This window comes from Pituophis catenifer, unplaced genomic scaffold (genome assembly GCF_029215685.1).
Source record: "Pituophis catenifer annectens isolate HBS135680 unplaced genomic scaffold, rPitCat1.0.hap2 SCAF_9, whole genome shotgun sequence".
Lineage (NCBI taxonomy): Eukaryota > Metazoa > Chordata > Lepidosauria > Squamata > Colubridae > Pituophis > Pituophis catenifer.
In genome coordinates this window covers 23,984,023-24,000,309 of record NW_027256889.1, presented here as the reverse complement: position 1 = coordinate 24,000,309, position 16,287 = coordinate 23,984,023, and the positions used below count along the sequence as shown (strand labels likewise).

At 42.7% G+C, this 16,287-nt stretch overlaps 1 protein-coding gene across 1 annotated transcript in view; it reads right to left on the bottom strand.

The window, feature by feature from the left end:
* The window catches only part of CSMD2 (CUB and Sushi multiple domains 2), an 819,526-nt gene that overhangs the window by 23,183 nt on the left and 780,056 nt on the right, over positions 1-16,287 (bottom strand). Inside the window, exons 57-58 of the mRNA XM_070950069.1 lie at positions 11,964-12,149; positions 1,528-1,704 (exon numbers count right to left, since the gene is read on the bottom strand). Of these exons, the coding sequence (XP_070806170.1) occupies positions 1,528-1,704; positions 11,964-12,149 (363 nt within the window). The remainder of the gene's footprint in view (positions 1-1,527; positions 1,705-11,963; positions 12,150-16,287) is intronic.

The following is a 16,287-nucleotide window of genomic DNA, read 5'->3' as shown; positions in this document are numbered from 1 at the left end:
TTCAAGTGTCTTTACTGACACTTTGTGGTTTAGATAGGCTTCATGAAAATGGAGACTAGAGTGTGGTTGGCCATGCTCAACTATTGGCTCAAACTATCTTCCTTTATTCCTTGTCCTTGTCCCACTAACCAAATTTGTTTGGAAACAAGGCAATTAAAATCTTATCCTTGGTCCTCTCACCAGATGTTCTACTCAGCATGGGTTATGATGGACCAGAGCATTTCTTAAAACAGTGTACAACAGGTAGTGAGTGCCATTCTGACCTGAACACAGCCCCAACATTATCAACAGTGAATCCATCAGACATTTTGTATCCTCCATGGCATACTTAATTAAGCTGGGTATCTCTCAAGGGAAGGGTTTCTCCAATGTATCTCCTTGCCAACCTTGCCCCAAAATTGCCTTTTTCTCAATAACCTCTGCATAATCTGCACTAAAATTGCTCAAAGGTATCCTCTTCAGAACAGTGACTCATACGGAAACTGCAGGATGGAGAACTCAGCTCCTTGAAGGACGGGTGGATGTAACATTTCTATATCAAAAGCCCCATTGGGATATGCCAATCCAGGGATGCACCTTATTTATTTAATAACTTTACGTTCCACCACTGGGAACAAACCTAAGCAGCAATTTAAAAGTTCTAAACAGCAATAACAGGATAAAAGTGTAGATGTAACAAATAAAAAGAAAGAAAGAAAGAACTCAGTGATTTTGGAGCAGAGCATGAGTAAGTAAGTAAGTAAGAATATTGATGAAGAATAAACTAAAATTAAACAGCAAGGTAGCATTTCAGCATTCCTTATTATCATGCCCTGCAGTTCTTGTAATTCTTAGCTGTTGGTCGAAGTACATCTAGAAAGCATCAAGTTGTAGAAATGAGTTTAATCATTGCTAACTATTGTGATCTAGGCTCACTTAGTCATTACAAGACACAATTAGTCCCAAACAAAACTATTTTATTATAACAGCTGAGAATTACTTCATTCCCAGCTTAGTCCAAATTAATTCCAAAACAAGTCCTTCAGAAAAAGTCCTTTGGGCTTATCACAAACCTTTACCTTCTTTGGCACCCTGCCAAAGGCCTTTCTTGGCAAAGCCCCACAAAGTTCAGAAACAAGAGATGCCGACTGGAAACAGAGTTAGCAATCTTGCTTTCCTACAAAGAACCCAAGAGCCTTTGCTGCTCTTTTAAAACTTATGGGAGGGGCCAATCATCTCACGAGTCATCCCTTTTGCTTTAGCTGCTCTTGCCTTCTGGCAGCTCTGCGCATGCATGCACTAGGAACAGGCTCTTCCTGTTCCTTTGCCTCTCTGCTGTTTGACTCTGGGGGCTCCAGAGTCTGCACATCACTCCCAGATGGCCCTGGCCCCATCTCTGTCTCTGATGCAAAGCCCTCATCCAGGCCTTCCCCAGACTCCTGGACTGGCCCATGTTCCTCCCCAGCCTCCTCACTGTCTGACTCCGCTGCCAGCTCTGCAGACTGCTGGCGGACCACAACAGCTAACATCTTCCTTTGACCAACTCACCTGTGCATTCTGGGGTACTCCCGGTCCAGGTTCCATTGACAGTACAATGCCTGCTGAGCACACCTGTGGAATAATAGCCATCGCGACACTTGTATATGATGGAGCTGGAGAACACCAGGCCGTCATTGAATAATACCCTTGAGTTGCTGGGCGTCCCAGGGTTCCCACATGATATCACTGCAACCAATAATTAACAAATGAAGCTTCAGTCAAAAGAGTGCAACAATATATGTGGCTATGAAGCATTTGCATTAACGTGCAGATATCAATGCAGAGTTAGAGAGATCTGATGGGTGTATCTGTGCTTTCCATTGGGACTTGCAACATTTATTTATTTATTTTATTTATTTTATTTTTATTTTATTGAATTTCTATACCGCCCTACTCCCGAAGGACTCAGGGCGGTGCACAGCCATAAAATAAAACACATAGATATACAAAATTTAAAATCGAATAAAATGAATTAAATAAATTTGGCTGAATTAATACCCATAATTTAAAATACCCATATTTTAAAATACATTAAAAATTTAAAATTTACACTTAAAAGGGAGAAGATTTAGGCGAGGCCAGCTTGATGAAATAAAAGCGTCTTCAGCTCACGGCGGAAGGTGCGAAGATCCGGAATCCTCCGTATCTCTGGGGGGGAGCTCATTCCAGATCGTCGGTGCCCCCACAGAGAAGGCTCTCCCCCTAGGGGCCGACAGACGACATTGTTTGGCTGACGGCACCTGGAGGAGCCCCTCTCTGTGGGAGCGTACTGGTCGGTGGGAGGCTGTTAATGATAGTAGGCGGTCCCGTAAGTAACTAGGTCCTAAGCCATGGAGCGCTTTAAAGGTGGTAACCAAAACCTTGAAGTGCACCCGGAAGACCACCGGGAGCCAGTGCAGCTCGCGCAGGAGAGGTGTTACATGGGAGCTCCATGTTGCTCCCATAACCACCCGCGCGGCCGCACTCTGCGCCAGCTGGAGCCTCCGGGTGCACCTTAAGGGGAGCCCCATGTAGAGAGCATTACAATAGTCCAGACGAGAGGTGACGAGGGCATGAGTGACTGTGCATAATGAGTCCCGATCTAGAAAGGGACGCAACTGGCGAATCAGGCGAACCTGATGAACAATCCTCCCGGTCACGGCCGTCAAGTGCTCTTCTAAAGACAGCCGTGAGTCCAGGAGGACGCCCAAGTTACGAGCCCTTTCCGTGGTGGCCAATGATTCGCCCCCAATAGCCAGCGATGGCGCCAGCTGACTATATCGGGACGTCGGAAACCACAGCCACTCGGTCTTGGATGGGTTGAGTCTGAGCCTGTTTCTCCCCATCCAGATCCGTACGGCCTCCAGGCACTGGGACATCACTTCAAGGGCATCGTTGGGGTGGTCCGGGGTGGAGATGTACAGCTGGGTGTCGTCAGTGTACAGATGGTACTTCACCGCGAAACCACGGATGATCTCGCCCAGCGGCTTTATCCAAGATGTTGGGCAGAAGAAGATCGCATTCTGATTCTACTTCTCTAAAACTAAAGGCTGAAGATAGAGCCCTCAAGCGTAAAGCAAGGGCTTTGCACCAAGGCATAGTGGTGAACCCTGCTGAGCTGCTGTTCACATATACTTGAGCTGACAGAAAATTATACCACCATGTCATTGACTATCGCAGGGGTCTGCAACCTTAACCACTCAAAGAGCCATTTGGACCCATTTCCCACAGAAAAGAAAACACCAGGAGCCACAAAACCCTTCCCGTGCCTGACTATTTCTTGAGCGGCCACAAAACTAGTTGAATCAAACCTTCTGTTTTCTTCTGAAACTTTTTCTTTTCTTGGATTTATCCATGGTTGGCCTACCGGGGGTTGAAAAGCTCAATAAATCGTGTGCTGACGGGTGTCACACATTGGTGGTTGTGATGCATATTTTGAGTGACAGGGAGCCACAGCAGAGGGGTGAAAGAGCCACATGCGGCTCCAGAGCCGCAGGTTGCTGAGCCCCGGACTATCGCCATTGCCAACCCTCTTTCTATTGTAATGCCTTTGTTTCAAGTCACTGCAATCTTCTAACTTCTCATCAAGGTAATGAGTTTATTACCTTTGAACATTGTTAATAATTAAGGTGTGCACATGTGTGTTGGGGAAGAACATGACTTTAACTCTGGTACAGCTAAGAGTGACTTAATTCTAATTCAGGTGAAGACAATGTCATGGAAAGATTACGCAGGGAACAAAGCTTGCTAGGACAATTCAGTACCATAGCTAAAAGCAAATGGAGAAAGGCATCAGAGTACATTTCCTTTTAGAACATGTCTGGAAGTCCCATACAGACCACTTACGACCACAATTGAGCTCAAAATTTCTGTTGTTAAGCGAGACATTTGTTAAGTGAGTTTTGTCCCATTTTACGACCTTCCTTGCCACAGTTGTTAAGTGAATCATTGCAGTTGATAAGTTAGTCACCCGGTTGTTAAGTGAATCTGGCTTCCCCATTGACTTTGCTCGTCAAAAGGTTGCAAAAGATGATCGCATGACCTTGGGGCATAGCAACGGTCATAAGTATGAACTAGCTGCCAAGCATCTGAATTTTGATCACATGATCATGGGGAAGCTACCAAGGTTGTAACCAGTGGTGGGATTCAAGTAATTCAACAACCGGTTCTCTGCCCTAATGATTTCTTCCAACAACCAGTTTGCCAAACTGCTCAGAAAGTTAACAACCAGTTCTCCTGAAGTGGTGCGAACTGGCTGAATCCTACCACTGGTTGTAACTATGAAAAATGATCATAAGTCACTTTTCAGTGTAATTGCAACTTTCAACAGTCACTAAATGAACTGTTGTAAGTCGTGGACTACCTGTACTGGGTGTTGCTGTTATAGGATATCTGAAGAGTCCCAGTATGGAGAAGAATTGAAAATGCTCCCTTGGTTATGAGGGTTGGATTAATTTCTTGAGTTACAATCTATATATATAAAAATGAAAACCACTCACGGCGTAATCACAAAATCTCCAGAAATGTAAAGCCTACAAACTTGAAATTTACCATGTATATTCCTCTTGGCTTCTAGGTGCTCACTATGAAAGGATTTTTCAAAATGACCATCAGAACATTAGTATTGCCTATATTATTATTAACACACTCTGTTGCTAAGGAGTTCTACTCCCCCTCCCCACCTGAAAAGAAATCTGTTCCAAATGCAAAACACAAGCAGAGGAGAGGACTTTCAGTTTCAGTTTCAGTTTTACTTTCACAGCAGCAAGCAGCTTTATTACAGAACAGTTGAGCTAAGCCATGCCCAGCCTCCTTCCTGTCTCCTTCTTGCTCACACAGCAAACACTGTTTGAGTTTCTAAACACCCCTCAACTATCTCACACACTGACAGGATGCTAGCCAGATGAATACCGATGGATGCTGCAGGCTTGGACATTCTACTCCCACTCCCCCTCTGCTCCAACTGCCAGTTCCATTATATTAACACACTCTGATGCTACGGAGTTACACATTCTATGTTAAGTTTCAGGCTACAAGTGTCAATTTATCAAGCCCGAGCACATAGTTTCGTAGCAAAGCACGGATGTCCAGCTAGTCCTAAATATACATATCAAGATGTAAAAGCCATCATTTGGAGTGTGATGGACATCTGAAGAGGATTGAGCTATGGGACACGTTTAAACCATCTAACTATATGGTAGAATGTGCATTTTAATGTGTCCTGGAAAATAAACAAATCAAATGCCACACTTATCTCCTATCGAATATTGCATTCTGTATTCCTCAACTGGTTTCTTCTTCCTTTGTGTATGCTATAAAACATTGTGAAAGATTTGTACAAAAATACAAGTTGGTATTTTGCATGAATGTGTTTTTATTCCATAAACTTAATACAGAGAGATTACCAGAGTTGGAAGGGACCTTATAGGTCATCTAGTCCAAACCCTAAGCAAAAAAAAAAAATAAAAATGCACAGCCTCTCCAGAACATGTGGTTTTTCAAATGCCCTGGATCTTAAACGGGTAAAAACCATATAAAAGAAATTTATATCTATATAAATTTGCATAGATGAATTTGTTGTTATCTCCTCAATTAAATAGATGTACTAAAACAGCCGTTTCCCTTGGAGATTCATTTGCCTAAGATCCAACCTGTTATTCTGACACCTCTTCTGAATTAATGGTCTGAATGCTCCCTGCAGCGTTTTCTTTGCCATTCAATCAATGGCTCAAGAGTCTTTCCTTTAAAAGATTAAAATGTCTTTGCTGAAATCCAGCTTTGGAACAAGATGCAGTGGAATGTCTTTTCAAGTCCTTGTTTGTGAGCTGACAATTCCACATCATTTTGAACAGCCACTCACAGTTTGCTTGGAAAGCAAGAGAAATGGTGGGATGATGGAATGGATAAGGGTAACATTCAAAGAATGGAATGGGAATGGTCACCCAGAACATATGATAGACTTGTTTAGACAGAATTTGGGGCATTTAACAAACAAGGAATTATCCTGCTGATCTTGGTATAGCTCAGGGGTCAGCAACCTGTGGCTCTGGTGCCGCATGTGGCTCTTTCTCCCCTCTGCTGTTTCCCTGTCACTCAAAATATGCGTCAAAACCGCCAATGTGAGACACCCGTTGGCACACGATTTATTGAGCTTTTCAACCCCCAGTAGGCCAACCATGGATAAATCCAAGAAAAGAAAGGTTTCAGAAGAAAACAGAACGTTTAATTCAACTACATACGCTAGTTTTGTGGCTGGTCAAGAAATAGTCAGGCACGGGAAAGGTTTTGTGGCTCCCGGTGTTTTCTTTTCAGTGGGAAATGGGTCCAAATGGCTCTTTGAGTGTTTAAGGTTGCAGATCCCTGGTATAGCCCATTTGTGTCCCATTCAAATGGTTTAGCTTTTTTAAAAAAACAAACAAACAGTATTTATTGAAATTCCAACATTTAAAACACAGTACAAAAGTACAACACAGAGGGGAAAAAAAACATAGAAAGACAACACAACAAAATTTTTCCACTAATAGCAGCTTTTCTGTATCAGTATCTCTAGCAGAACAAACATTTACAAAAGTTATATCTCTATATATCTCTATCTTAAATTACATCCTTATTTATATGATAATTACCTCTATTCATAGTTCAATTCCATATGGTTTAGTTTTAAATAAACAAATTATTTGTGGAAATGCTTGATGTTCTCTACACTTGGTTGTTTGTTTACAGATGTTTCATTACCCAAATAAGTAACATCATCAGTGGTAATGAGCATTGGGTTTGCTCATACTCATCCCATATTGCAAACTCTGTACACTTTCCCCCCCACTCTGTACACTGGGCAGTCATCCCACCACTGACCAGTACTAAGGATGTTATCTAGTTGGGTAATGAAACATCTGCAAGAAAACAAATAAGCTCAGAGAGCACCAAGGATTCCACAGTTGTAGGATTCTGAGCTACAGATACCATCTTCTATTGAAAAAAACTTATTTACAATTGCAATCAGAGCAGTGGTGAAATCCATTTTTTTTTACTACCGATTCTGTGGGCGTGGCTTGATGGGCATGGCAGGGGAAGGATATTGCAAAATCTCCATTCCCACCCCACTCCAGGCAAGGATACTGCAAAATCCCCATTCCCTCCCCACTCCTGGGGGAAGGATATTGCAAAATCTCCATTACCACCCCACTCTGGGGCCAGCCAGAGGTGGTATTTGCCAGTTCTCTGAACTACTCAAAATTTCCGCTACCGGTTCTCCAGAACCTGTCGGAACCTGCTGGATTTCATCCCTGAATCAGAGGTAATGAAACATCATGGAAACCTGGCCATGAAAAGAGAACCTTTGCCCATCACAAACTTATTTTTACAAACTCTCGGGATGTGGCTTCGCTCTTCAATTCCAGCCCTGTTTGGTGCCAAGAGGAAAATGGGAAAAAACTTTCCTCTGGTTTCTCTGTGTGTGTTCGCTTGTTTTTGTTTTAATGCCAATTTTCATTTTAAATCTCGCTGGAAATTAAAGCTAAACGAAGCCTGACTCTTCAGTCTGGTAAGGGGATCCTGGTTACAAGGCAGCTTATGTCGCATAAAACAGAAATGCTAACACAGCAACAGCTCTAATGAAATGCGATTAATTAGCTTGCTTCATTCCAAACCATTTGTGGCCTTTGAAATATTGATTGGGGTTCTTTGGGGGGGGGAAATTCCCTCTGAATTTTTATGATTATAAGGCGGAGAAAAAAAAAGACTTAAAATTAACAGTCCCTCTGGAGAATAAACATGGCTGTTTTTGCTGCCAAATGCTCACCAGAGTGAGCTGAAGCATATGCCTGCTACGTCTTGGTCTCTGGGGCAGAGAGGTGAGCCACAGAAATGTGTGGGCAGCTGGGGATTACACTGGGGAAAGAGGGTTCTTCAGAGTCCATCTAAAGGTTATGCTTTGTACACAAAGCTCTGAAGCAGAGAGCTTGATATGTAACTATTCCAAGCCTGGGGATTGAAACAGCAGCCTTTAAAAAGTCAATGGATATGATGCTCCTTGGAAAGTTCTCTGCAGCTTTTTGGGATGACTTTCATCATACTGTATGGAGCAAATTCTGGTCCTGGCACTTCAGCCACTGAAAACAGGCATTGATTAAATTGCAGGAGGCTGGGTTGATTTTAAACTCACACATTTCTTTCCAGGGTTCCAGAATTTAAAATAGGACACAGGGCCAGGTTATTTATGGGACTGGGCAGTGGTGAAATCCAATTTTTTTTTTACTACGGGTTCTGTGGGTGTGGCTTGGTGGGCGTGGTGTGGCTTGGCAGGCATGGCTTGGTGGGTGTGGCAGGGGAAGGATACTGCAAAATCCCCATTCCCTCTCCACTCCTGGGGGAAGGATATTGCAAAATCTCCATTCCCACCCTGCTCTGGGGCCAGCCAGTTCTCTGAACTACTCAAAATTTCCACTACCGGTTCTCCAGAACCTGTCAGAACCTGCTGGATTTCACCCTGGGACTGAGTCTCCCTAAGGACATATATCTGTCCTACCAGATCATACAGGGTGGACATGCTAGTAGTTCTTTCCCTTAAAGACTGACATCTTATGGGATCTAGGAAGTGTGCCTTTTCCATGACAATCCCTGCCCTATGGAACACCCCTCCCCCTTGATATCCAGCAGCCCTCTACTCTCCCAGCCATCCCAAAAGCATTTGAGACATGGTTTCCCCCCCAAGCACTGGGATACACCGTTGTGGATGCTAGGATTTAATGCAGGTAAAAGCTTAACTTTTGTGTTGGTTTTTTTTTAATGTTTATGGTTTTAATAAATATACAGTATGTATTATTTTGTTTTATGATTGATATTGTTCTAATTGTTGATTGGGAACCATGCAGACTTTGATATAAGATTGGCAGCTCTATAAATGTTAATAAAATAAAATGAATTGTTAAAAAACCACTGAAGCAAGACAGTGGAGCAGAAGCCAGTTTTGACTTCCCACCGGTTTCCCCATTGAGTTGTTACATGCAAAGCTGCAGGGAGCATTGGAAATCTCCCTTCCCTTCCCTTCCCTTCCCTTCCCTTCCCTTCCCTTCCCTTCCCTTCCCTTCCCTTCCTTTCCCTTCCCTTCCCTTCCCTCTTGTCCTCTCCCCTCCTTTCTCCTAACTCAAATCTGCTTATAGCATTCGTCTATAAAACCAAAGCATGAAGCGTAATTGAAGTTTGAGACTCATTTAGTTTTTGAACGGTATACTAGAAGAACCACATTTCAAAATGTAAGTGAATTGAGGACCAAAAAAAAAAAAAAAAACCAACAACCTTAAATTAAAATTCAGTTCACTTGATGTAATAATTTTCCCCATCTGCCACACTGACAGTTACAATTTGCTGCCAATTTTGGAGGAGGTCTGGAGGCTTCACGCAGTGTTTCAAGGAACAGCATGCAGCTTTGAGACCTCAGGTTCTCCACCTTTGAGCACACAAGGAGAAAATTGCCTCAGGAAACAAATGCTGAGAAGTATGGTGATGTTGTCTTCTGGGAGAAGAAAATTATATGCGCAGGAAGCCTCAGAGGAGGCAATCCACTTTGAGATTGCCTTCTGCAGGAGAGAATATATCTCAGGACCAGGGATGGGCCAGTCAACTTCATGGAATGGAAAAGATATGTGGCATCTCATCTTCATTTCAAACTATATTGGTTACTCTTGTCATTTCTTATATTCTCTTCCAAGAACATCATGCCATAATTGAGCTTTAGTGTTCCAGCACCTTTGTCCAAATCTTTTCTTCCCATCCCTTGGTCTTGGATACAAATCCTAGTGCATGTCAAATACACTTCAGTTGTAAATGACTTTCTGTCCCTAACACCAAACATTCCCCATACATGACGCTACATTTATAATCTTGTGATTAAAACGTTTTGTCTGGGATCCATGTTCCTGGCTCTTTCCGAACTTCATAAAATTATTTATTTTGGGATTGATATACATGACCCATCCCTTTCACATCAATAAAATGAAATAACAAATGAAAGGTATTTGAAGTAGCGACAGAGGAACTATTGGGCATCAGGACAATAATAGGTTATGACATCTCTTCCGTCATTGGCTGCATCAGAATATATTTCCAGCAAATTTACAAAGCTTGGCTTCTGATTAACCAGAGAGAAGCTCCTATTCTTTGGGTCTTTCTATGTGCTGTTTTCCTGTCTTCTCTGACAGAAGTATTTAAAATATAGAAGTAACAATAATCCCCCTGAAAAGACAGCTGAGCTTTATTACACTGGATTACCTGGTGTCTTTTTCTATTCTGTTCTCTCTGTAAAAGTTATCTGAATATATATGTTTATTAGGCTTCTAAGGGATGTTAAGTGTAACTTTATCTAGCATGAGATGGCTTAATGGAGTAGTTTTCTTTTTAAGAAAAGAAAAACGTCACCATGACTACGGACTTCTCTGCTGATCATCCTTAGATGAAAGCATGGTAAGGGAAGCTTGGAAATTTTAATGTGAGTCTAGCTCTCAACTAGTCACAAGCTTGAAATCACAAAAGATGATGGTCACTTAGACCAGGGGTCTCCAATCTTGGCAACTTTAAGACTTGTGGACTTTAACTCCCAGAATTCCTCAGTCTTAAAGTTGCCAAGATTGGAGACCCTTGACTTAGACCACCATCAAAAGAGAGATTTGGGGGGGATGTTGGTCATGATTGGATAATGACTTGTTTTTATTTTGTTTTTTGCCTGGTGCCAGGTTTTTTGTTTGTTTGTTTGTTTTTTTGCTGCAAATTTTTAACAAGCACAATCTCTGTGCAAAAGAATTGCAAAGGGGGAAAATGTAGGAGCTGTATTCAACCATGCTCACTTTCACCTTTCAAGTTTGTTTGTGACTTTCCCAGAGATTCAGGCTAATCAAAATGGTAAGGTAGATAGTTGCCTGAAGAGTATAGCAAAATTCTTTGTTTAAGCAGGTGTAGTACAAATATCTTAAATCTCCGGAGAAATTTGCTGTACTATACAGACTTGCCATTAGCAAATAACAGTAATTGCATGAATCCAGTCTGGTCAGTGTAGCCTCTAAAAAGAATCTAAAACTTGATTGAAAATACTAAGCCATATGCTATGGTAGTATATAGGCTAGGCATATGTGGACATGTGTCCCAAACCCACCGACTCAGATCTAGGAACAGCTTTATGGCAAGAAATACAAATATTCTTGAGGGTACACAAGAACAAAATTGAATTAAAAGATGGAGGAAATAGACCATCAGGCAAGGAATAACATTAAAGGAGGATATGGCTGAAGGATCGTATACTACCTGGAGGACTCTAAATAAATTGAGAGTTGGAGTGCCTAAATGTAAAACCAATATGCTCACATGGAGGCTCTTTGCAGATAACAACATACTATGTGAATGTGAAGAGAAAGTGGCTTCATTCTACAAATCTAACGTTTGTTATAGACATGGGAGGAGGAGGAGGAGGAGGAGGAGGAGGGGGAGGAAAAAGATAGTCTTCTGGAATTTTTTTGCCCTCCAGAAAGAATGTATGTTAGCTCTTATAATGCCAAGTTGTTAACTACACATATTGCATCCAACACTTCTGGGAAGCCCAGGCTGATGAAGGTGAGGTGATGGAGAGCTAGAAGTCTCTGAAAGAATTATAATCTCACTGCATACTATTATTAACATTAATTCACCGTATATGGACCCATCCTTCCAGCTTCTATGCAAGCAGCATACATATTTACATTAAAGATTAAGAAGACAAAGAATATTATGGTATGGTTTTTAAATGTTGTAAGTTTCCCCAGAGTCACTGCTGTGAGACGGCAGCCACATAAATCCAATCCATAAATAAACAAATGTGTGAAACAATGGACATATATTGGTGAAAGGGGAAAAAAAGAACCGAGAAAGCATAAAACACCCCAAATCATCTAACTTGCCCCATATAGGTGCTTGCAGGCTGAGCTAGTGACCAGACCCACCTTCGCATTCTGGCTGAGTGCCACTCCATGATCCGTTGGCTTGACACATTCTCTGCAGTGAGCCCCGGAGAGTGTAACCCGGCTCACAGCTAAACCAGACCGTGCTATTCACACTTAATTCGTTTTCACCATGCCGGATACCATGGGAAGGGATTCCTGGATCACCACAAAGTCCCCGGATGGTTCCTACCGAAGGAAAGTAGAAATTCTGTCATTGGAGCAAGCAATGCTACCCTCATCTCTCCTCCACCCATTGACTGAGGGTGCAGTTTATCATTCGCTCGGATGGAGAAATGGATAGGGACCGAAAGGAACTGGAGTCAAGGAAACCAGCAAAATAACATTTTGGGGATTGAGAAGAAAGAAAATGGGTTTCCAGATGTTGGAAGAATAGGGAGAAGCATAGCAATCAAGACATCCACATCAGGAAATGGGGCTCATCTGGAGCCTGATAATAACCAAATAGCCTTTAAAAATAGAGAGGTTTTATATTTCTGGAGAGTGATTGCTCAGGCAGGCATCTGCATATTCTTTAAAAAAGATAAAGGTTCCCCTCACATATCTGTGCTAGTCATTCCTGACTCTAGGGGGCGGTGCTCATCTCCGTTTCAAAGCCGAAGAGCCAGCGCTGTCCGAAGATGTCTCCGTGGTCATGTGGCCGGCATGATTCAACGGCAAAGGTGCACAGAACGCTGTTCCCTTCCCACCAAAGGTGGTCCCTATTTTTCTACTTGCATTTTTTACGTGCTTTCGAACTGCTAGGTTGGCAGAAGCTGGGACAAGTAACGGGAACTCACGCCGTTACACGGCACTAGGGATTCGAACCGCTGAACTGCCGACCTTTCGATCGACAAGCTCAGCCTCTTAGCCACTGAGCCACTGCGTTCCTTCATATTCTTTATTCATATTCATATTCTGCATATTCTTTAGTGTAACAAAATATAGGTAGTCTTAGATTAACGACCATTGGTTAGTGACCATTGGAAGTTATGACAATACTGAAAAGTGTGATTTATGAGCAGTCTTTGCACTTGTGACTGTTGCAGCATCCCAATTTGGGATGATCAATGATCAAAATTTGGCTACTCAGCAACTGGCATATATTTATGGCAATACCCTGGGATCAACATTTGCGACTTCCCAGGGGGGCTTCCGACATGCCAAGCCAAAGTGGAAGCTGGATTTACTGAATGACCATTACAAAAATGGTTGTAAAATTGGATGTGATTGATCACATCGCTTAATGATTGAGATTTCAGTCCCAACTGTGGTCATAGGTTTGAGGAGTACTGTGCAATGGGCATTGACAATGTGTGCGCTTTCCCTTCACATTGGTTCTGAGTCACAAGTGGTGGACTGTAGACACACCATTCTGAGTCATGTGACTGGGAAGGAGGAAGGAAGGAAGGCTTAGAATGGAGCAAACAGCACCACTGTGAGCTTCAACTCATATGCCCAGGGGTGTTATTCAGCAGGCTCTGACAGGTTCTGGAGAACCGGCAGCAGAAATTTTGAGTAGTTCGGAGAACCGGCAAATACCACCTCTGGCTGGCCCCAGAGTGGGGTGGGAATGGAGATTTTGCATTATCCTTACCCCAGGAGTGGGGAGGGAATGAGGATTTTGAAGTATCCTTCCCCTGCCACGCCCACCCAGCCACACCCACAGAACCGATAGTAAAAAAAAATGAATTCCACCACTGTAAATATGATTCTCTGCAATCCAAAATCAGACTCCACCCGTCTTTTTTGTTGTCTCACAACACCAAATTTCATTTTGTTCTGTTCAGGATTTTGAAAGTTATCCCAGAGACGAGGCATGGAATACACATCTATCTTCATTCACACAATTTTCTCGCCAACATTCCATTGGGTTAGTAAGAAGATAAGAGACCTGAAGGTGACTACTCATCCTTATATCTATATCTATATCATTGATCTATATCAAAAGAACCATTTCTCAGAAGTTTGAGAACAGTTTGGTCTAGTACAGTGGTCAGCAACCCGTGGCTCTGGAGCCACATGTGGCTCTTTCATCCCTCCGCTGTTGCTGGTGGGCTCTACAATTGATAGGGCTTTCAGTTAGGACAGGTAGAGGAAAAAGGATGCCGCGCTAGGAGGAGACTCTATGGTGGCGGAATCGGACTTCCGGTCAGCTCCAGAATTGAACAGGAGGCTTCTGGTTAGGACCTTTGTGGCTCTTTGAGTGTTTAAAGTTGCCGACCTCTGGTCTAGTAACTAAGACACTAGGCTAGAAGCCAGGAGACTGGGAGCTCTAGTCTCTCTTTAGCCATGAAAGCCAATTGGTGACTTGGGGGCTAATCATCAGGAGATGGTGAGCTAGTTTCATCTTGACATGAAAGCTGGCTGGGCCAGTTCCTCTTGCTCAGCCCAATTCACCTCACAGGGTTGTGATGAGGAAGGTAGGAGTAAGGTGTATTGGATAAGTACCACCTTGACTTAGTTGTAAAACTAATAAAGGCAGGACATAAATATATACATAAATAAATTTGGAACCCAAGGATGCTCATTGTCTATTTAAAACTTTTGCATTCCATCACTGGTAACAAATCTAGGCAGCAATTTAAAAATATGAAGTAGCAATATTTTTTTTTTTTTAAAAAAATGGGAATTAAAAGCAAGGATGTAGATGTAACAAAGTACTGAAGCCACCAACTGATTTTGGAGCAAAGCAAAGCAATCAAACAAACAAACAAACAAACAAACAAACAAACAAACAAACAACAATCTAAAGAATAAACCCTTTGGTCCCTCTAGCACATATAGGAAGTATCAGTATGTGGCAGTGGTGGGTTTCAAAAATTTTTACTACTGGTTCTGTGGGTGTGGCTTGGTGGGCGTGGCATGGCTTGGTGGGCATGCAGGGTAAGGATACTGTAAAATCTCCATTCCTACCCCAATCCAGGGGAAGGTTATTGCAAAATCCCCATTTCCTCCCAATCAGCTGGGACTTGGGAGGCAGAGAATAGATGGGGGTGGGGCCAGTCAGAATTTTTACTACCGGTTCTCTGAACTACTCCAAATTTCCGCTACCGGTTCTCCAGAACTGGTCAGAACCTGCTGAAACCCACCTCTGGTATGTGGGCATGAGCTTCTTCACTGCTACAACCTTCCTTTGGCCAACTCATCTGTTACTGTTTGGGTTACTCCTGGTCCAGGCTCTGTTGACATTCTAACCTGAGTCCTTCATTCAGTCTGTGGACCCTTCTCCATCTCTGTTTCTGCCCTTTTGTGGAAAGCACGGCACTACAGAAATATGGCATCAGCGGTTCAAGCAACAAATCTATCTAAAGCCATCTCTTGAGTAACCCTTGGGCCAATTCCAAGCAGATGTACACAGCAACTGCTAACCCTGTTTACATCTTTTTCTTTTGGTTTGGCTTGCCAATTCTCATCTTTTTCAAACTGGAAATTACAAGGTGCTTCACAGCCACCTGTTAGCTTTGCAGAAACAGAGGTGCCAGCTTTGTCGGGAACAGAGAGATGGTGCTCCAATGAGCCAGTAAGTCATTTCCTCTACTGTCAAAAGGGAAAAGTGTGTGTGTGCAAGGAAGCCATTTTGAAGCAGTGATTTGACAGCTGGAATGGTGCCTGCTCTTTTACTCATGTGGTGACCATCTGTTCTTGCCTCTTTCCACCAATCAGGTTTTTTTTGTTTTGTTTTGTTTTTTTTAAATGCAGCTCTCCAAAACAAGTCTGGTGCATAGCTTGTGTGGGAGGCACAATTTTTTAAAAAAACTTCTTTTTTTGGACATGTATGGAATGGAGCTATACATCCTCCCTAGGTAAAGCACCAGCAATGGTCCATATTTTATTTTCCCCCTCCAAACCGACTTTGCAAATCATTTTTCTGACTGGATATCTAGTGAGAACTTTTTTAAAAAAATCTTCTTTATGAAAAGGTTTTCTTATAAACAAAGGAGGAACTACACCAGTGGTGGGTTTCAAAAATTTTTACTACCGGTTTTTTTGGGTGTGGCTTGGTGGGTGTGGCTTGGTGGGTGTGGCATGGGAAGGATACTGTAAAATCTCCATTCCCACCCCTCTCCAGGGGAAGGTTACTGCAAAATCCCCATTTCTTCCCGATTAGCTGGAAGTCGGGAGGCAGAGAATAGATGGGGGCGGGACCAGTCAGAATTTTTACTACCGGTTTTCTGAACTACTCAAAATTTCCACTACCGGTTCTTCCGAACTGGTCAGAACCTGCTGAAACCCACCTCTGAACTACACCTTCAAGTTTTTAATGGGTAAGTGCTGGCATCAAAAAGTGGTGCAAGCTTAACTAGGTCCCAACCAGTGGTGGGTT